This window comes from Artemia franciscana, chromosome 2, assembly GCF_032884065.1.
Source record: "Artemia franciscana chromosome 2, ASM3288406v1, whole genome shotgun sequence".
Classification (NCBI taxonomy): Eukaryota; Metazoa; Arthropoda; class Branchiopoda; order Anostraca; family Artemiidae; genus Artemia; species Artemia franciscana.
In genome coordinates, this window is record NC_088864.1 from 43,901,906 (window position 1) to 43,918,611 (window position 16,706).

General features: G+C 35.1%; 1 protein-coding gene across 5 annotated transcripts in view; it reads left to right on the forward strand.

Annotated features, from left to right (window-relative positions):
* The window catches only part of LOC136042294 (uncharacterized), a 46,239-nt gene that overhangs the window by 16,911 nt on the left and 12,622 nt on the right, over positions 1-16,706 (forward strand). For all 5 annotated transcript variants that reach the window (XM_065727264.1, XM_065727244.1, XM_065727254.1 and 2 more), the window contains exons 2-4: positions 2,272-2,383; positions 5,482-5,638; positions 14,115-15,355. In XM_065727264.1, coding sequence (XP_065583336.1) covers positions 2,361-2,383; positions 5,482-5,638; positions 14,115-15,355 — 1,421 coding nt within the window. In that variant the 5' untranslated portion in view covers positions 2,272-2,360. The remainder of the gene's footprint in view (positions 1-2,271; positions 2,384-5,481; positions 5,639-14,114; positions 15,356-16,706) is intronic.

Sequence of the window (16,706 nt, forward strand, 5' to 3'; positions counted from 1 at the left end):
CGAATTATCGTTTATCGTCTATAAGGAGAAGCTTTAGTAGGTTTAACCTTCGTAATTTCTTACTACTATACAAATCAATGGTCCGCCCTCTTCTTGAGTATAATACTTCTGTTTGGTTTCCATTAAGTCTAACGGATGAGCATAGGATAGAAAAGGTTCAGAGAAGGGCCACTAGATTGGTCCCATACCTTCAGCGCCTTTTTTTATCCGCAGAGACTTTCTAGGCTTCAACTCCCGTCGTTGAAGTTTCGTAGACGTCGCAATGACCTTGTAAATGTGTTTCGTATAATTAAAGGAGTGGATGATGTTGATCCAAATTTATTTTTTAAATTTAGCCATTATCACTCTACTCGTCAGCATGATTATAAATTATATCCCCCAAAACCACTGAAAAATATCGGTCAATTATCTTTTGTTAGTAGGGTTGCCGGACCATGGAATGGTTTGCCTTTGGAGGTTGTCGAGGCAGAGAGTGTTCGAAATTTTAAGAGTGCATTAGTAAATACGCCTTTTTATTTAGACGCTTTTGTTGTGTAATGTCGTTTTATTTAGAAGTTTTTGCTGTTTAGTTTTGTCGCCAATTTACTTTAGATTAGTATTATGATTTTGTGTTTTTGTGTTTTAGCGACAAGCATTTATGCTTACCGCTATTCGTAATAATAATAAATAAATAAATAATTAAACAAATATCATCAATTAAAGTTGCCTTTTATGCTAAACGTATAGAGATAAAGATTCATTTCGAAAAATAGCTATCATAAGCCCAAATGGTCCAAATTCGTGTTTGATGTCAAAATGAAAAACTGACAAACATAAAAAATACGTTTAAGACCAATCATACACATAAAACCGGCAAGCAAACATACTGTCATTTTATCAAAATTATCACAAAACAAGCAAATCAGAAATACTGTAAAATATGTATACACACATAGGTGCTATGACAAGTGAGAAAAAAACATATTTATATTTATAAATTGTTTATGCCACACACATCCTTTCTTGAGGCTTAAATATGCTCTTTTAAATTCTCTGCTAGGTGGTAAATTGGTGTTGCTAGTCTGCTGTTTTGTAAAAACATTGTATGTTATTAGAAGTGCTGGGCAGTGTGTTGGTGTAGGAAGACAAAATTATAATGTTAAGAAGTATATTACAAATAATGTCTTAACTTCCTTGTGAACTTAATTTAGAGCCCTGGTTCATTCCCAAAAATTTAATTTTGTAAATTCAACCATTTTCTAGACAAAAGAAACCCCTCTTTTAGAATTTCGCCTGTTTTAGTGCCAAATCAAGGCTACCTTGTTTTTCTCAAATCAGGACTAAACTTGTTTTTGTACTGAGTTTTTTTTTTTTTAACCAAGCTAGTCCTTGAGGTTAAATTTGCTTATTTTTGCACTTAAAACAAAAATCTACTTAAGTAACTTTGAAGACCACACTGCGTTTCCATAACGAAAATATAACAGTTTAAATTAGGTATGGAACCTTTTTACTTGACAGTGAAACAAATATAATTTTTTTTTCACTGGTTATTTCGAAAACATATACAGTGTGCATGAAGCTGCTGATGATGGAAGCTGTATGTGCGTTCGAAATATCCAGTTAAAAAATTTATATTTGTCTCACTGTCAATTAAAAGGTTTCTTCCCTATTTTGAACTGTTATATTTTAGAACAAAAATCTTTGCATGGCTCAGGGTTAAATAAGGTGGGAAAATCCTACCTTTCTGCTAAAACCTGGTGATGGAGGAACAAGATATTTTGAGGTGCCATGGGCCCAATTTTAACCACATAACATGCATATTCAACTACTTTGTATGATTTTGGTTTTAAATGGTTCAACATACACATTTCCCCCAAAGAATTGTATTTGCGAACGATGGGTGCTTGAATAATTTTGGGCCCTTGCTCTTGAAGCTGCTTAAGTTGCACACTTCCCCCTCTTTTTGTAGTCATCATTTTTTTTCTTCAATCACTCTTTACCTTTGAAAGAATCTTAGCACTTTCAGTTTCTGATCCAAAGTATACCACCTCCCAAGTTTTTACTGTCCAAAAAAGTAGTGACCAAGAATAAGTAAATTATGCATAGGAGACAATTCACTCTTTACTAAGTAAATGCTACTATGTTGACTCTTCAGTCGTTGGCATTGAAATAATATATAGACTTTTTTTTTTCTTTTTTTTAGACTTCAACAAATCTTAAGAGGCTTGAAACATGCACAACAAAAATGCCAAAAATGTTTTTAAATTTCTTTCCTATTTCTTCTTTTTTTAGGTGTAGTTTTCTATGTCAGAGCCAGTTGACCATTACTAGTATATATACTTATAAGGCATCTCATAATTCAGGGGACCATAGCTCCTTGTATGGAAACAATGATGGATGAAAAGTGAGTACTCCATTTGTCAACTTGTTTATAGTAAGGCAAACTATTGTTCTTATTAGCTAAGATAGGTTATCGTTCTGGGGTGGTTGTGTAGACTTTACCTCTTCCCCCTTTAAAATAACATTTATTTCAAACAGTGTGCTTTGGCTTCTCAAGGAGTGATGCTTCTATATAGTATTTATAATCCTTAGTTATTGGGGAAAAAATGAATTTCCATGTCACCAAGTCTTTATTCCTGGAAAATAAAGGAAAGAAACTAAGAAATAAAAATTGAAAGGTTTTAAGCTAAAAAGAGATCCTATATGTTTCTTTTTTTAAGAAGAAGGATGGCAAAACAATAATTAAAACACATATCAAGCTTACAGGCAAGAAAAAAATGATTCCTCAGAATAAACATATTTGGATTATCAATTTAACTTTGCTACTTCAGAAGAACACGATTTTTCATTGGTAATTTTTATTTTGAGTTCATTTGATTCGAATATTTTCTAAATTATTATTAAAATAAAATGTTAAAAATCAAAATAAGTGTTTTTGTATTAGACCTAGTCTTTTCTACTTGCCAAAGTAATTCTCTGAATCTGCGAGTCTGTAAATAAAGGGATTTATTCAGCCGTTTATTCCACATAAACATAAAAGAAATGAATTTTAAAAGAAAAAAATATTGATTAAACTTTATTGCAGATGAGACAATAGTAACTAAATAGTTGTTTCAAATACTTTGATATATAAGAAAACAATTTTTGGAAGTTTGATCGACTTAATCCCTCAGTATCACAATAACAATATAAACAGTTCAAATTTTTTTTTTTTTTTTTTTTTTTTTTTACTTGATGGCTGTTCCATCTTTAAGCTATTTTTTCCATAACTTACAATAATAATTCTAATCCTTGAAATTTATAAGAATTATAAGAATGGTTTCCGAGCATGGTAAATTAAAGTAACTTATGGATTATTCACCATAATTGAGGAGAAACTGCATGCTAGTGTTCAATTTGCAAGTGCTTGACGAATCTTCATTTGTTTTTGCTCTCTGGTAAGTTGAATCAAAATCTTTTGAGTCAAAATAACCATTCCAACCACGCAGCAATTTGTAAAATCATTTATTATGGTTACCATAATTTCCTTAGTGAAAGGTTTGATCTTTTCCTCAACTGTTTGTTGTAATTCTAGTTTTTTTTTTAAGTTTGACTTATTATGACTTCATTGCTAATTGTTGTGTGCTCTTTACTTTGCTCTTTATGGAAAAACTAGGTGTTGGCATGACGTCTGGATACAAATGCAAATTGAAGTGATGTGTTCTGTAATGTCTCAAATTGGTTGATGGCAGTTATCAAGTAGATGCTCTGAACTGTGTGACTACTTTAACTGGCTCTAAGTTTAGGCCTTTTGGAAGTAAATTGTACTTTGGGTTTGACGCTGGAAGTCAAACCAAATGTTTTGATATTTGGCAAAATACTGTCTCAGGTGTTTTACCACTCCGTTTATAATTCTTTCAGTATTGCGGTTGAAGATGAGCTTAGCATGCAAAATAACAACCAAGTTCTTCCTTGACTTGAGAATCAGAATTGCATTTGTATACCATGCACATTAGGTGGTATTACTTGTCTTAGTTTCCGTGAGTTTTTCATTTGGAAAAGTTCCAACTGAGGTTAGCAAATTCTAGAATTCTTATCTCACAGTAGGTGGTCTGTAAACTGGCAATTTGCTGATTGAAGTTCTGGATCTTTCAGGTAGATAGTGAATGACATTCAATTTAGCACTATTGCGTGAAAGCTGATTGGTGTAGGTTTTTTCTTTGAAGCGTCACATGGTAATACATTTTGTCATCCATGCTGCAGTCACTGGCGCATTATAGTTTTTGGAGAATTCTTGTACAACTTGCACAAGGGACTTGGCGTGCCATCGCTAGCTGCCTTGGTTAGAATTGGGGTTAGAGATCCACCGTGATTTTACTCTAATCAATGTTCGTTTAGACTTCTAAATGAAAATATTTCATTTTCTTCTTGTTGGCCCATCATTAATGCTGTATTTTTAGTAATCCGATCATTTTCTTCTTCTTCTTGAAGCTCACTGCTTTTTCAATCTACTTCTACTACTGCTAATACTACTAATAACTCACCACATCACCAAGCTGTCTGAGGCCAATACAGCTATGAACGCTTCTCCTTCATCCCAATTTATTCAAAGCCTCCCTCTTTACACCTCCAGGAAATTTCCATTTCCTTTAAATCTTTCCTTACAACATCCCCCCCCCCACCTCAACCGAGGACAACCTGCTTTCTGTTTAGTCCTTGGTGGTTGACCGAAAAGGACAATTTTGGCAATCTTTCATCCTTCATTTGCAGAACTTGCCCTAACCCTCTCAACCTTTCTCTCATTACTGCCACTGAAAACGAAATGGAACCACACTTTTCGTGCAGCCTACTGTTTGGAATAAAAAAAAAACCGTAAACAGTTTCTCTGGAAAACATCTTCAAAGAAATATTTTTGTTTCTAGTTTTAATGTCATACAAAAATGTTGTCATTAACTACGGGATATATCAAATCAAGAAAAAATATCATGATGAAATTTGTACTGAAAAATGCTAACTCAACCAAACCATATAATTTTTTTAAACCCGACTTGTTGTAAGTTGGTATTGTTAAAAAAAAAATCCCCCAGAGCCATTGAAGGTGCATATTGTCAGCTGCCAGATCTTTTTTATGGGAAAGGTAACAAACCTGTCGCTCAGCCATGGGATTGAACCTAGGCCTTTTATTGTAGTAGCATAGGATGGTTCTGTTGTAGCCACAATGATAAATGAAAGTATGGTTGCTGTAAAAAAGGTCAAGTTGTCCCATCCGACCTTGGAATAAGAGTTCCACTCCAAGGATTAGAAAAAGAACCTAGTTCTCTGTTTCCTCGACCCAATTTCTCAACATGGAGTGCCTCTACACTACTTTTTGAGAGTACACATTTAATTTATCCTTTTGGATTCAGAGCGTATAGTATTCATATAATATTATTTCTTTAGCAAACGCTAAACACTTACTTAATTGCATACCCTCAAGATATTGTGTGATTTGTCAAAATTTATATGGAATTTTTTCTTGTTCAGGTTACAGTGTCTTGAAAGAGAGGCTAAAGATGGCATTTGGAATAAGCAGCAATATATAAAGCAAAAATTAATTCTACTGAAAGCTGCCATGTCTGAAAGCCACATGAAATTACTCGCAGATTTAAACAATAAATTCATTCAAAAAACAATCAACAAGGTATTTTCGTTTTCTTTTTTCTTCTTTTATTTTCTGTTTGCGTATCTAAATCCTTAGTATCAACACTGAAAAGGATTAAATTCTCGTCTTTTTTTTGTTATAAATTCAGTGATTTAAGTCCAGTATGGTAAATCATTAACTCTAAGGATGGTCTGTTTGCATCATCCTAATTTCTAATGAAGATGTAAACCATTTCGAAAATCGTTTAAGCAGTTTCCCATTAAGAATTTGTATCTAATGAGTGGGAATCTCGTGGGTGTCTCTGGTGAGCGGGCAAGTCCCCTTCTAAGGTACGGTAACTGCAAAATATATACAGAAAAAAGGGGAGATTTTTCAGAGTGGTGTAAAACCGTTTTTTTAGCATACCTTAGAAATATTTAATGTTTACGTATTTTTAATGACAAAAACAAACAGAAATGTTCGTTCACTATAATAATAATAACAATAATTTATTTGAACATGTTTAGACATACAGAAATGCACTTAGAGAAGTATGGGAAAGAAATATACATAATAAAAACACTTACAATAACAAATACTAAAAAATACACTAAGAATAACTCACATACGACTAATACCCCCCCCCCTCAACGGGAAATCTACGACTTACTCAGATTGTTGTCTGAATCTACCTTCTAAAACATCCATCTGATCACATATCTCAAAAACTCTGTAACGTTTGGAGATATAACTGTTACGGGACCAAATAGGAACACGAAGAAAATACTTACAAAATTTAAAAAAGACAAACCGAATTTGTTGACGATCTGACGGATTAAAAAACTTCCATAATGGCACCAGAAAAAAAGACATGGGGAGTAAAAAGTGAGTTGTAAAGCCAACCAAGTGTTTTTTTTTTTTTGTTAAATTGACCTTTAACTTAAGAGAAACATCCATAGGACTTTTTCAATTTCTCTCTCAACATTTACTGTTAGTGACCTTGTTGCTCGAATCGAGGTCCTGAATGCAAGTCCAATGTACTTGAGAGACGCACTGGCAAAAGTTGTATCAGGGCCAACCTGAGTTTTTGAATTGGGAAGGTGATGACAATCAAAACCGAGAAATTTAGCTTTAGTAGAAAAGATTGACAGCCCGATGTCAGACAACCTGGCATAAAGGCTGCTCACAGCAGCTGCAGTGGTTGCAAATTACCATACAATAGAAAGTTGTCATCTGCATACGAAAGGTGACTTGTGTCAATAGATGGCTCGATAAGAAAATGCGGTATTCTGTGGGCTGCACAGCCGATGGCATTGCTAAATATTGCAGGACTTCACATTGAGTCCTGTTTTGCTCCGCGACGCACATAGATTCGGTTGCTATAAATATTTTCGACTTGGACTCCTAAAGAAGAGTTTTGATACCATTACCAAATGGAGGCACAAAAGAATGGGTTTACCCCACTCCTCAAAATTTCTAAAATAGCTCGGGAGTGTAGGATCGAATTAAATGCTTTAGAAATATCTATGGCACAAACATATAAAGGTTCCTTCATCTTTTCATACCTCTCTAAAACAGAAGAGAAAATTGCATGTTTATTCCCAACACCAAGAACCGCACGAAAACTAGACTGTTGATCTCCATGATCATACTTATGCGAAATTTTTAAAAGAAGATTTTTTTTTAAATAATTTTCCAATATCCAAACAAACTGCAGTTGGGCGATAAGAGTCAGAAGATTGAGGGTCCTTATTCTTTTTTTTGGACACACGTCACAAAGCCCTCACGTAGTGCAGTCGGTACGAATTGCTGCGCAATACAAGCTTCGAAAAGTAATGCCACATGCTGGATTAGTTTTGTGGAATCATAAATCAAATGTTCAGGTTGAGTCTGTCAGAACCAGGAGCTTTGCCTTTTTAATGAGACGAATTAGTGTAAGAACTGACGATGGCGTGATAGAAAAAAGATTTCGGTTATGATCTAGTTGAGAAAAACAGTGAAAGAGAATCTGCCGAAATGTGGTGTCCAGTTGTAGAGGGCTATCAGATAATAAAGAAAAGAAGCGTTTCTCTCAGGAAGTTACATCAATAGGGTTAGAACGTGAAAAAGACGATGAAGTGAACTTTGATAATTTGCTTCAGGGTGATGGTTTCGAAATCACGAGACAGAAAAGATGCTTGCCTTCTCTTGAAGAGTAATACAGCTTTCCGTAACTCTTTTTAAGTCGATTTAAGGGTACTAAAAATTAAAAAAGACCTGGGACGATCACAATCCACCCAGAGCTTAACCAAAGCTTGTAAGTCGTAGTTCTGAGTCAGCTACAGACCTTTTTCCGTGTACCAACCCTAATTCTCTCGGATGGGCAATCTCAGTAAGATAGCGATCTAAATAAAGACTGCTGCCCTTCAGCGTTGTAGAAAGAAGGTGAAAAGGAATTTTGAATTTAGACAGCATAGAATCCAAAACACTTTGATATGCTGGCATATCAATATTATCCCTATGCATCTTCCAAAACCACTGGGACTGTTGACTGATTTGTGGAATAAACAAATTCATACAAATTTTGAATGTAAATGGTGACTTTTTATGCAGTGATTTTGATACGGACGCACAAGCTGACGCATATTGTCTAAATCAACTGCGAGGTAAAGATCTTTAGATTCAAGACAACTACATCTAAACTTCTTATTTACAAAAAGTAATAAGCCACCAGTTGGATGGCCAATAGTAGTTGTAGCATGTCTAATAAAAAATAAATGGTCAGACGAAACTTCTAGCATCCGAAAATTATCCAAGTTGAGCAAGTGTTTTGCAAAACGGACAATATCATTCTTAAATAGGAGGTTCTCCTTCCTAATTTTTCCCCAGCGCCATTAATATTCTGAAAAAATTCAGAAACTATTTCATTAGGACTATAGCCCATATTAAGACGCACGACTCTTAGTTTCATTTCTAACATCAGGCCCTCGAATAGGTAGGTGTTTCTTAGCCTCTGAGCACGACAGACTGTCGCTTCGATGACTGGCACCTGGGACAGGTAAAGAACTGCGCTTGACAAGCTCCTGTCACGGTTGCTATGATTAGTGGCACATTTCTTGCATTTAGTTGGATTAGAACAATCTCTAGCAAAATGACCAAAGCCTTGACAATTGTGACATTGGATCAGCTTCTCCATCGGCGACATAACTTAAAGTGAACCATTTTCAATCTTGATTCCGTGTCTAACGGCACAATCTAATCCATCTTTCGACTTGAATTTTAACTGGACTACGGACGTATTACCGAATCTGGTTGCTCTGTTCACACTGCTAACAAGAATAGGTATTTGTGAAACGTCATAGTCATGGTCCATCCTGATAATGCCGGCATATTCGTACCTCACTACCTTCGATCGAATATATAGTGTGTTCGATATTGTAACAAGAGCAGCAGTCGCAGATTTTTCATTAGACATATGTATTGAGGTTTGCTGCTTTTCAACGAGAAAATTTAACATCCTCACGCAATCGTTTATATTTTTTAAAATATCTTTTTTTGTATATTCAAAAAAAGAGCTTTGCCTCCTATATCCGGGTAAAGATCCTGAAACTGAGCCAATGTAATACATAATAAAGTGAAAGAGAACGGAAAGATAACGAGAAAAATAGTGTAATTTAATGTTTTCTAATATTTTTCTGTATTTTCAAAGTTCGGCTGAATTGTATTACTCAACATCTCAATGGTCTTTGATCACGGTTACTGTCTGGAATATTAGACCCCCTTTAGTTTTAAATTTTATATACGGTGTATAGGCATTTGACCCAACTAATAGAAAAGCTTAAGTGAAGATACTATCCTTTTGCTGCATACCATATTAAATCACAAGGCTACTACATGGTCCTCGTTTATGGGGATTTTTTTGATGGACTTAGTCCAAAATACACAATAAAGGTTATAGGAGAACGGGGTGTCAAATGGGAAGGCAGAAGTCCCCAGAACTTGCATTTGCCACGTGCATATGTTTTGAGTGTCTTAGAAAGAAGATTATGAAAGGAATGAATTTAAATATGTCTTTAGGGCCCAGGGTCCAAAATAGGCTTGAAAACTAATGCTAAGAAGACTGAGTATTTTTTTATTTAAAGGCAAATTTTTGATATGTCAATTTTAAGTTAAAAATTTCAAATTTTATATGAAGTTTTTGAATTAAGAATTCGATATTTGATTAGAATTTTTATATGGGATTTAAGATTGAATATATTTTTAGGGAACGTAGAAATATTATCAGATTTTGTATGAATTTTTAGATTATATAGAGTTTGAATTTGAAGTCGTTTTTTGAATGATTGTTTGAAATTTATTTTAATTTAGTCGAATTTATTTTATATGTTGAGGGGGATGTGATTCGCCTGGATTATGAAATATTTGATTTTTAGGAATTTTTTTGGGGATTGTTGTGGCTACCCAATAACGCAAGGACCAGTGAGAGTAGACTGTAATGAAATGTGATGTATTAAAAGAAAAAGAAAAAAGGTGTTATATTTAAAAAAAGAGAAGAAAAAGGTGTTATATTTAAAAAAAGAAGAAAAAGACTGAGTTGCTTAGATTAGGAATAAGGATGAAGAAGTGATGTTAGGTAATGAGGAGTTCGATCAAATGTAGGCTATAGCTTAACTTGCATAGATTGCATTTTTAACAAGAGGTGTGGCACTTGAACCTGATTACTTCAAAAGGCTGGTAAAGACTTGTCATTGTTTTCTAGTGATAATCTATGAGGATAGGTTTAGGTAGGGTAGCTATTTTAATAGCCCTGTTTTTAACAATAATTGAATTTCAATATCTTTTGCCATTATGAACGAATGATTGAGATGGTTAGGTCAAGGTTAACAGATGAAGTACAAACGTGCATTGAAGCACGCTTATGAGAAGCACGTTATGAGATCAATAACACAACCGTGCATTGAAAATTAATGGAAATGTAGACGACTATCTGTCCCTTTGTTCCCTTTACCGTCTGTCGTGCTCAGTTTTTGTTTTTAAATTTGTATCTGGTCTACTTCCATTTCCCTTCCATAATCTGTTTCGGTTGATATCTGAACAACATAATCGAAACACCCGCTCTGCCTTTGATCTTCAAGTGAGACGAACTTCAACAGTACGTTCAGATTTTTCCCCGGATGTAGCCTCTGCAAAAGTGTAGAACATGCTTTCAAATTAGCTGAGATGTAGGAGCTCCCTCGGGTCTTTCAAAAATAATTTAAATAAATATTTAGTTAAAGGTCAATAAGTGAAAGATAAAAAAAGAAAGATAAATTAAATTTGATGAAGTTTAGATTTTGTAATTTATTTAGGTGAGGTGGTTGTGCGTCCGGGGAGGGAGGGAGGAACCCTATGGTTAAGACTTAAAAAACATGTATAATGAGGAGGCGTGTGGTTGGGTCGAAGAGTGAAGTGGGAGCCGTACTGCGTGAGTGAAGAATCATTTGTGTTTATGGGTCTCAACGTGAGTTTTGTCACAGAGGAGTGTATTTTAAGTTTAGTTATTTCCTTTTTTTTTTAGTTACACCCGATTGAACCTTGAAGCATAATAAGTTTCTGAAAATTACGTTTTTTGGTAATCCATTTGGGTTCAAACTGGAAGTATGACGTCCTTGAAGAGGGTTTGAGGATGTTGTAAGAAAAAGATCAAAGTATATTTAAAATTTCATGGAAGGGAACTAAGTGCTGAACGACTGGATATGGGGCCTAGACTCATGCGCAGTTTGTCAACCATACGTGACGTCGTGCTGCGATTAATCGTCAATGATTGAAAGAGTAGTTACTAAAGAAGAATATAAGTGTGTTGTAACTAGAAATGAAAAAAAAGAACTTAACATAATCGACATTTTTGGTAATAAAAATGTATAGAATAACCATGTACTAAACCTTCGAATAATCCTTCAAGTCTAAAAAAATAATAATTATTATAAAGTTAGGTGCTGAAAATTAGAATCACTCATTAAATCTGAGGAACAAGATCAAACAGTGTTTTACTAAATGTAGTCAACTGTAATCAAACTATGTGAATCGCCCCAAGTTTTTATTTGAATATATTTTAGAATTCACTGTTTGCCTGCTCTTGTGTTTTAGGCTTGTAAAAAAAACCCATTGTTACGAAAATTTTCCATTTTATTTTAAGCACTGATACAAAAATGAAAGCGAAATTTCTTTTTTGCTTCACTTTTTTATTGCTGCGTTTTTATTTTTCCGGTTATTTTAGACAGAAATAATTTTTTGGAAAGATTTAGGTACCGCTAAAACAAATCTGATCACATTTTTGTGTTTAGTATTAAAAGTCTTATCACTGTATTGAATACCAAAAAAATACATCAAAGTGATTAGTGTTATATACGAGAATAACACTGCTTCAGTTAAGGTAGGAAATGAGGTTAGCAGCTGGTTTTGTATTAAATCAAGAGTTAAGCAGGGTTGTGCTCTATCCCCGTTTATATAGATCATTTTGATGGACTTACTATTTTAAACAGCACATGAAAGGCAATGAGAGACCACGGAATCAAATGGGGAGGAAAAACTCTCCTGGACTTAGATTATGCTGATAATTTAATTATCCTTGATGAAAGTGTGAGCAAAAGGAATGAACTTTTAGAGGTTTTGCGGGTTTAGGGTGCTAGAATAGGTTTAAAAATAAATGTTAAGAAGACTAAGTCACTGAGACTAGGAATAAGTGAAGATAAAAAGGTGATGTTGAGTAAGAAAAAGATTAATCATGGTGGGGAGCTTCACTTACTATGGTAGTATTATTAGTAAAGATGGTGGGAGCAGTGGAGATGTTAAAGTAGAATAGCTAAGGCGCAGGGTGCTTTTTCACGGTAAAAAAAAAAGAGAAAAGTGTGCCAACTGAGATTAGAATATTAGAAGCTATAGTGATGACAGTGATCAAATATGGCTCTGAAGCATGGCTGCTCTGAAAAGCGGATAACGATTTGCTTGGCGTTTTCCAGAGAAATTACCTACGGATTGTTCTGGGCACCCAGCTGACTGACCGTATTTCAAGCAGTAGGCTCTACGAAAAATGTGTTTCAATCCCTCATTCTTGGGCTACAATGAAAGAAAGTTTGAGATGGTTAGGGTACATTGTGCGGACGAAGTATAACAGATTGCCGAAGATTGTCCTTTTTGACCTACCATCTAAGGCTAAACGGAAAGCAGGTGTTCCTCGTCTTGGGTGGGAGGACGTCATAGAGAAAGATTGAAAGGAAATGGGGACTTCCTTGGAGGGTATAAAGAAGGAGGCTTTGAATAGATTGGGATGAAGGAGGAGCGTGCGTAGCTGTGTTGGCCTCAGGCTGCTTGGTGCTGCCGTAAGCTGTTAGTAGCAGTAGTAGTATTAAAAGCTGCGTAAAGTGGTAAAGTAGAAGTATTTAAAGCAACTGACATTGCAATAAAAAATCTGAAAAAAGGCATTATGTTTGTCCTAGTGACTAGTATTGGTAATACTTATCTATAATACATACGATTATAATAAATAAATAACTGCTTTACAACTATGTAAAGAAAGAATACTATCTAGAAATGGAAGAAAATCTATCGCTATTAGGATCTATATTAGGAATTCTTGATGTACCAAACCTATACCATTTTTCGGCATCCTATTACCTTAATTTGGAATCTGCAGCAAATTGATATATGTTTAATTTATTTGGCTTTTTAATCGGCTCTGTATGGTGGATTAAATAAAAAAAACAAGTTTTTTGAAATTAAAGTAAGGAGCGACATTAAAACTTAAAATGAACAGAAATTACTCCGTATATGAAAGGGGCTTTTCCTCCTCGACACCCCGCTCCTTGCGCTAAAGTTTGATTCTTTCTCGCAACTCTACTTTTTAAAACAATAAAAAACTTTAGCGTAAAGAGCGGGGCGTCGAGGAGGAAAAGGCCCTTTCATATACGGAGTAATATCCGGGTTACTTCGTATATGAAAGGGGCTGCTTCCTCATCAACGCCCTGTTCTTTACCCTATAGTTTTTTACTGTTTTAAAAAGCAGAGTTGAGAGAAAGAATCAAACTTTAGCGTAAAGAGTGGGGAGTTGATAAGGAAGCAGTCCCTTTTATATACGAAGTAACCCGGATATTACTCCGTATATGAAAGGGGCTTTTCCCCTTTCATATACGGAAAGGTCTGACAAAAGGTCTGTTCCCTCCTCAACGCCCAGCTCTTTACGCTAAAGTTTTTACTGTTTTAAAAAGTAGATTTGAGTGAAAGAGTTAAAATTTGATAGCGTAAAGAGCGGGGCATTGAGGAAGGGTCAGCCCATGTCATATACGGAGTAATTTCAGTTCGTTTTAAGTTTTAATCTCGCTGCTTAATTTCAGTTAAAAAAAACTTGTTTTTTTTATTTAATACCAACCAACGAAGTTAATAATGGTATACTAGTGTTAACAAAGATTTTGGAACCTTCCATTGTTCAACCTGTGCAGTAATAGAATAACAAGACAAGGAGGCGACTATCCTAAATATGTTCCCTTTTGGGTATAACCGTCTAAAAAAAATGTCTTTTTAGGATGGCTATTACGATGAACTTGACAACCTTTTGCATTTGGTTATGTCAAGCACACCCATGTTTGACACTAAAATTGGCGGAAATCTGGAGAAAAAGATTGTGAAAAATAGTGAATTTGATGATTTGTCGGAGGCTATTGGGGAATTTTCTAATTTAAAGGAAAAAATTGCCCCGTTAAATCCAGCTTTGGAATGGTCAGAAAATCAAACTTCAAAAGAGTCGTTTATAGAGACTCTTGAAGAAACACAAAGAAACACCTATATTGAAGAAGGTAGTGAATCAAAGCTAACTACTAAAAGTGATAAAACCCTTTTGACAAAGACAATTTCAAGACAGTTAAACGAAGAGATTCCTTTTGGAAGAGAAGGGACTAACCAAGTTGAAATTAATATACAAGACTTGGTCAAGAATGAGAAGAAAAACGCCAGGAAACTTTTGCCGGAAGATTTGAAACAAAGCCCGAAAAGGAGAAAAAGTGACGAAGACATTGTCACTATTATCTCTCCTGGAGAAAGCGAACATCGTCCCACGCCACTGTCACCAAGAAGAATAAGCCAATGTGTTCAAAAGAAAATGACTGTCTATCTAGAGCCGTTGTCTTCAATCAGGAAGGAGTCCATACAAAAGCCATACCCTGCAACTGTACCAACTAGAAGAGTAAGCCAACGCGTTCCAAAGAAAAATACGAGCTTTTTAGAGTCGATGATTTCAACCAAGAAGAAGTCCCCTAAAAGGACATGCCCTGCAATAGTGCCTCTTAGAAGGATAAGTCAACGCGTTCCAAAGAAAAAAATAAGCTTTATAGAGCAAACAACTTCAACCAAAAAGCAGTTCCCTCAAAAGCCTTGCTTTACAATAGCACCACCTAGAGGAATAAACCGAAGCCCACCAGAGAAAAAGCCAAGTCCTATAGAGACTATGCCTTCAACCGAGAAACAGTCCCCTAAAAAGCCATGCCCTACAATAGTACCGCCTAGAAGGATAAGCCATCGTATTCCAGAGAAAAAAACAAATCTTGTAGAGCCAGATGCTTTAACCAAGAAACAGTCCCCTAAAAAGCCATGCCCTGCAATAGTAGCACCTGGCAGAATAAGTCAACGTAATCCAAAGAAAAAGACAAGCCCTATAGAGCCTATGGCTTCAACCAGGAAGCAACTCCCTAAAAGGTCATACCCTATAAAATGCTCTTCAAAGTCGGTACAATATAAGGAGGAATTAAGGGAAAATGTCCAAGCAATAAGGTAATATAATCCACAGAATTTGTGTTATTAGAGATTTTTTATTAGAAATAGCAAACCTAAAAATTTGTGTTCCCTTTGAATAGTAGTTACTGGGCTCTAGTGTCAGTAAAGTGCAAACCAAAAAACTATTAGATTTTCCAAAGCAGTGATAGCTGAGCACATTTGATATAAAACGACAGTCAATTAAAAATCGCTATATATATATATATATATATATATATATATATATATATATATGTATATATATATATATATATATATATACATATAGTGTTAGCCCTGGACAGAAGGCAAGGGACGATCCAAAAGTAATTCAAGAGAGAGGTGATACAAAGCTCTCAGTTGCCATTCTTCGGAGATATATGACAGTTTGTAAGCGGCTACGGAATGCCTGTGTTATTTTAAAATCACTTTTCTGTGAATAGGCAGCAAAGTGAACCTGGCACTTTCTAGTCCAATTTTTTGTCCCGAAAAAATACTCTGTTTTTTTTTTTTTTTTTTTTTTTGCACCCCTGGGTATTGTGCGCCCCTAGGTTCAGGCTTACTGGGGCAATGCGTAAATCCTGGCCTGTTCATTTAGAAAAATAAAAAATTGTGTTATAAGGAATATGTTCCAGACAACAGTGGGCATGGATCTCAAAAACAAACACATTTTTTTTTCGTGGGAGAGGGGATCAGAGTGTCTTTTCAAATCTATACTTTCAAGGATTCGCATGTTTATCTATTCGCTATGCATTGCCAACGAATGGATTTGGCTGAAACTTGGCATTTGTGGTCGTCTCTGATAGGAGTATGTAAAAACAGAAAGTCAAGAAGAACTGTATGTGAGGCTTTTTAGAGGAGGTTGTTTAAGATTTGTTATCTAATATTGACAGAGTGGTATATGCAAGTACTAAAATTAGAGAAACGATGCCAACAGTCTCTAGTTGTTGAGACAGGAGGAAGAAGATGGAACTCAAACTTTTGTTTGTAAATATGTGTATTATAATTCTCTTGTCCTGTGAGTGGGCAGATAAAGAAGGATTATGTTTAGCTGGTAAAATTTTAATCCAATGAATTTCGCTTTTTTTCTCATTCCGCAGCATACCATACCACTCATTGCAGTTGCATCTAGATGTATCCTTCATCCTAACATGTTCATATAAACTGTATACAGTGCTCCATGTTTTTTTACCCCGTTTTTGGGAGGGCCAGTACCTTCAAGCTAATAGTTTGATTCCACACTTTGGTCCTCTCAGCCTAGGGACTTATGGGTTTACTTTTCAAGCTGTTTGAAAATAAAAGATCGTTGTCCCTTTCTCAGGCCCTGCTTTTAGACAAACTATCATGTTTTTCAGTTTGTTTATTTTCC